The sequence below is a fragment of the Hipposideros armiger genome, unplaced genomic scaffold (assembly GCF_001890085.2).
Source record: "Hipposideros armiger isolate ML-2016 unplaced genomic scaffold, ASM189008v1 scaffold_386, whole genome shotgun sequence".
NCBI lineage: Eukaryota > Metazoa > Chordata > Mammalia > Chiroptera > Hipposideridae > Hipposideros > Hipposideros armiger.
The window spans coordinates 874,291-878,282 of record NW_017731736.1 but is presented as its reverse complement, the minus strand read 5'-3'; the positions used below and the strand labels follow the sequence as shown (position 1 = coordinate 878,282).

The 3,992-nt window shown below is 34.1% G+C and overlaps 1 protein-coding gene across 1 annotated transcript in view; it reads left to right on the top strand.

Moving 5' to 3' along the window:
• The window catches only part of RUFY3 (RUN and FYVE domain containing 3), a 79,810-nt gene that overhangs the window by 53,679 nt on the left and 22,139 nt on the right, over positions 1-3,992 (top strand). Inside the window, exons 6-7 of the mRNA XM_019663196.1 lie at positions 1,046-1,107; positions 3,607-3,672. Coding sequence (XP_019518741.1) covers positions 1,046-1,107; positions 3,607-3,672 — 128 coding nt within the window. The remainder of the gene's footprint in view (positions 1-1,045; positions 1,108-3,606; positions 3,673-3,992) is intronic.

Below are 3,992 nucleotides of genomic sequence, written 5' to 3'. Positions count from 1 at the left end.
TGGAGGGCAGTGTCACTGGCCCTCATATGTGGGATCCGAACCGGGGCCCTCTGGCGTCCCAAGCCAGTTCTTAACCATCGCGCCACTCGGCCGGCCCATTACTTAGTTTCTTGATGCTTCAGATTCCTTATCTGTAATACGAGGATGAGAATGATTATCTGTATCTATTTCATAGAGTTATTGTGAGGAATAAAGGAGTTGTGAGTACATGTAATGCACTTAGAACAGGGCCAGACACGTATTCATTGCCCAGTAAAGCTGGTGCTTTCACTGTAATATTTCTCACCCATTCTATATGAAATACTATGATGAATTTCTGTTACTTTTTGCTCTGAGAACATGGAAAAGGAAGTATGATTTTTTATGTAGATTTTTTTAAAAAAAGAAATAAGCTGAATGATAAAACAGCAATCTTGAAAATTTTTGACATGCATCAAGGAAAGTTTAGAAGAATAGATAGCAGAGTGTCAAGTGGTCATCTTCGAGTGGTTGGGATGCTGGATGTTCTGTACTACTTCCTTCTGTTTACCTGTAGTTTCTGAAACTTCTGTAAGGACATGTGCATTGTTTTTGTAATTATAATTTTTAAAAAGTTATTTCCAAAAGTAAATAGGGGTTCAGTAACAGAATACTTAAAATAATCACAAGAGAAACTTTAAACCTTAATATAAAAGTTTATATTAAGGGGCCGGCCGAGTGGCTTAGTTGGTTAAGAGCTCGCTCAAGAGTTTGAGCTCTGAGCAACAGCGGCTCGATGCCCGGCCTGAGCTGAGCAGCCAACAGATGGCAGGATGGCTCAGCTAAAAAAAAAAAAAAAGTTTATATTACGTTTTCTGTTGATTTTCTTAGTCTGATCTGGTCTTCTAGTTATATTGACTTAATCTTGATTCTTTACTTACAACAGTTGTCAATTCTTGGTTATAATAAAAGTAAAACAATAAAATTTCATCGATTTTATGAAATATTTGAAATAACACAAGACATTGTGTTATGCCTTGGAAAAAGTATCTAATTTTACAATAAATTCTGAAAATTCTCTCTGTAGGTTGGAGTTATAGATTTTTCAATGTATCTGAAGGATGGAAACAGCAGTAAAGGTAGTGAAGGGTATGTACAAAGAAAATAAGGTTTATTTTCCTTTAATTTTTCTTGATAGTGTTTAAAATTTACAATACTGCTTTTTGACAGACTTGCTGAAAGAATTTTTGATAATACAGTTTTAACAGAGTCTTGCCAAAACTGTCTGACTATTGTGCCAGCTAAATCCTAAAGGGGTTTTAGTTAAAGTGATTCTCCTGCTTATGTGGTTCAGGGGCAAACAAAATTAAAATATTTATAACAGGAACCCAAAGCTCCATCTCTTCAAGTAATGTTTGAAAACATGATCATCTTGACGAGAACAATTGCATTCTCGGTTTGTGTGAATTTGCATCATGGGGTTATGTAAAATGTTGATATTAAGGGGAGTATATGGAAACTCTGCACTACTTTTAGAACTCTTTTAAATCTACAATTATTTCAAAATAAAAAGTCTTTAAAATATTTATGTAGTACTTAGAAATTAGAGATCAAAAGCACACTTTATACCCCTTATAAATTTAGCAGCTAAAAGCATAATTATTCTGAAGTTTTTAACCTTGGACATTGAGCTAAGGTTATAGCATAGCGCTTGTTCTTGAAGTACTTGTAAAGTCGTGTGGCCTTGATTTGTCTTCAATTGAAAAGTCTGTTTAACTGTAGTCTACCATAGATTAGTTAGTTCTAGAAGTGAACTTCCCTTTTCCATACTTTTTCTCATGTAATAATAAACACTTGAATTTTTTTTTTAGTTTCAGGTGTACAAAACAACATAATGATTAGACACTTACACGCCTCACAAAATGACAACCCCACCAAGTCTACTATCCATCTAACATGTACATAGCTATTATAATACCATTAACTGTATTCCCTATTCTGTACATTACATCCCCTGGCTATATATACAGAGGGTGCCAAAAAAAATACATACACATTTTAAGAAAGGAAAAAACTGTATTAAAATTGTAATACAATGACTGATGCTACTAGCATTCATTTAATTAACACCATCTTTTGAGTGAATGTCATACAACACATTGCTACCGTAATTCAATTCAACTTCAAAAAGTAATACAGTAATACCTTGGTTTGCGAGCATAATTCGTTCTGGAAACAAACTCGTATTGCAAGGCATTGCTCATTTACCACTGTAAAATGTATTAGAAATGTTTGCTTGTCTTGCAGAACACTGCAAGTTACTCGCAATCCAAGGTTTTACTGTACATAAATAACATCTCTTAAAATATGTACATTTTGTGGCACCCCCAGTATATATATATTTTTTAATTATAGTTGACCTTCAATATTATTTTATGTTACCATATTTTGCCATTTATAATGTGCACTTTTGAACCCAAATCTGTGAGGGAAAAAGTAGGATGCACATTATACATGGGTAGTATTAATTTCGTTTCCCTGAAGGTGTGGGCCAAAAACATGGGTGCGCATTATAGAGGCAAAATATGGTAATTTCAGGTGTACAGCCCAGTGGTTAGGTGGTTACATATTTACATAATTTATGAAGTGATCCCCTCGATAAATCTAGTACCCATCTGATACTTAGAGTTTTTACAACATTATTGACTATATTCTCCATGCTTCATTTCACATCCCCATGACTATTTTGCGACTACCAATTTGTACTTCATAATCCCTTCACCTTTCCCAGCCATTCCCCTAAACCCCCTCCCATTCTTGCAACCATCAGTTTGTTCTCTGTATATATGAGTCTGTTTCTATTTTGTTCGTTTATTTATTCTGTTTTTTAGATTCCACATATAAGTGAGATCATATGGTATTTGTCTTTCTTAGTCTAACGTACTTCACTTAGCATAATATCCTCTAGGTCCATTCATGTTGTCGCAAATGGTAAGATTCCATTCTTTTTTATGGCAGAGTAATGCTCCATTCTTTAAATGTACCAGAATTTCTTTATCCAATCATCTATCAGTAGGCATTTTTGTTGTTTCTTTATCTTGGCTATTGTGAATAGCACTGCACTAAACCCTGGGGTACAATAAACACTGGATCTTTATGAAGTCTTATACCATTCTCTCTGAAATCCAAATGATATGCAAAGGCAAATATATAGCCTTGGAGAACAACTATTATTACACCAGAACACACTTAATTTAATACCCGCGACAAATGGGAAATTGTTATTATAAATAATACTAGCATAGCTACAAAATCTATCAATTGTGAGAAGAAAATGTTTAGTCTTTAAATGCCTCTGATAGATTGTAATGTTATGCCTATAACCTAAGTTAATGAGGTGTATAAGCTGTAAGAAGGGCTTTTTTAATATGGGTTTTTTTTTTGGTTTGTTGTTTTGTTTTCATTTTTAAACTTCATGTCTTTCTTGTTGATATGTTAAGGGGGTTATACATCAGGGGTGTCTTCTGATTCAGTGTATCTATACCATGATTTCTTTTCTATGTTATAAAAAGATTAGGGGGTGGGAAATCTTGATATTTCTAATGTTACTTATTTTATTTCAATTTTCTCTCCCTGCCCCGCCCCCAGAGACGGCCAGATTACTGCAATTCTGGACCAGAAAAACTATGTGGAAGAACTCAACAGACATCTGAAGTAAAGAATAAATAAACATTATTACTTTACTGGGGGTTTTGTTGTAGCGGGGGGAAGAGTAAACTGATGAGCAGTGAAGATAAATTCAGATAATACTCAACAAATTATGTAAAATTCCTGCTTGCCAGGCACCAAGTTAGGCACTGGTAAAATGGCATTTAACAGTTCTGGTGACCTTTAGTGAAAGGCAGTATAAGACTAGTCTTTAATTATACCTCTAGTGATTAAAAAAATACATGCAGTTAAGAATTCTTAAATATGTGACATACAGTAAGTCCTCACTTAATGTCCTCAATAGGTTCTGTGACTTTAAGCAAAAT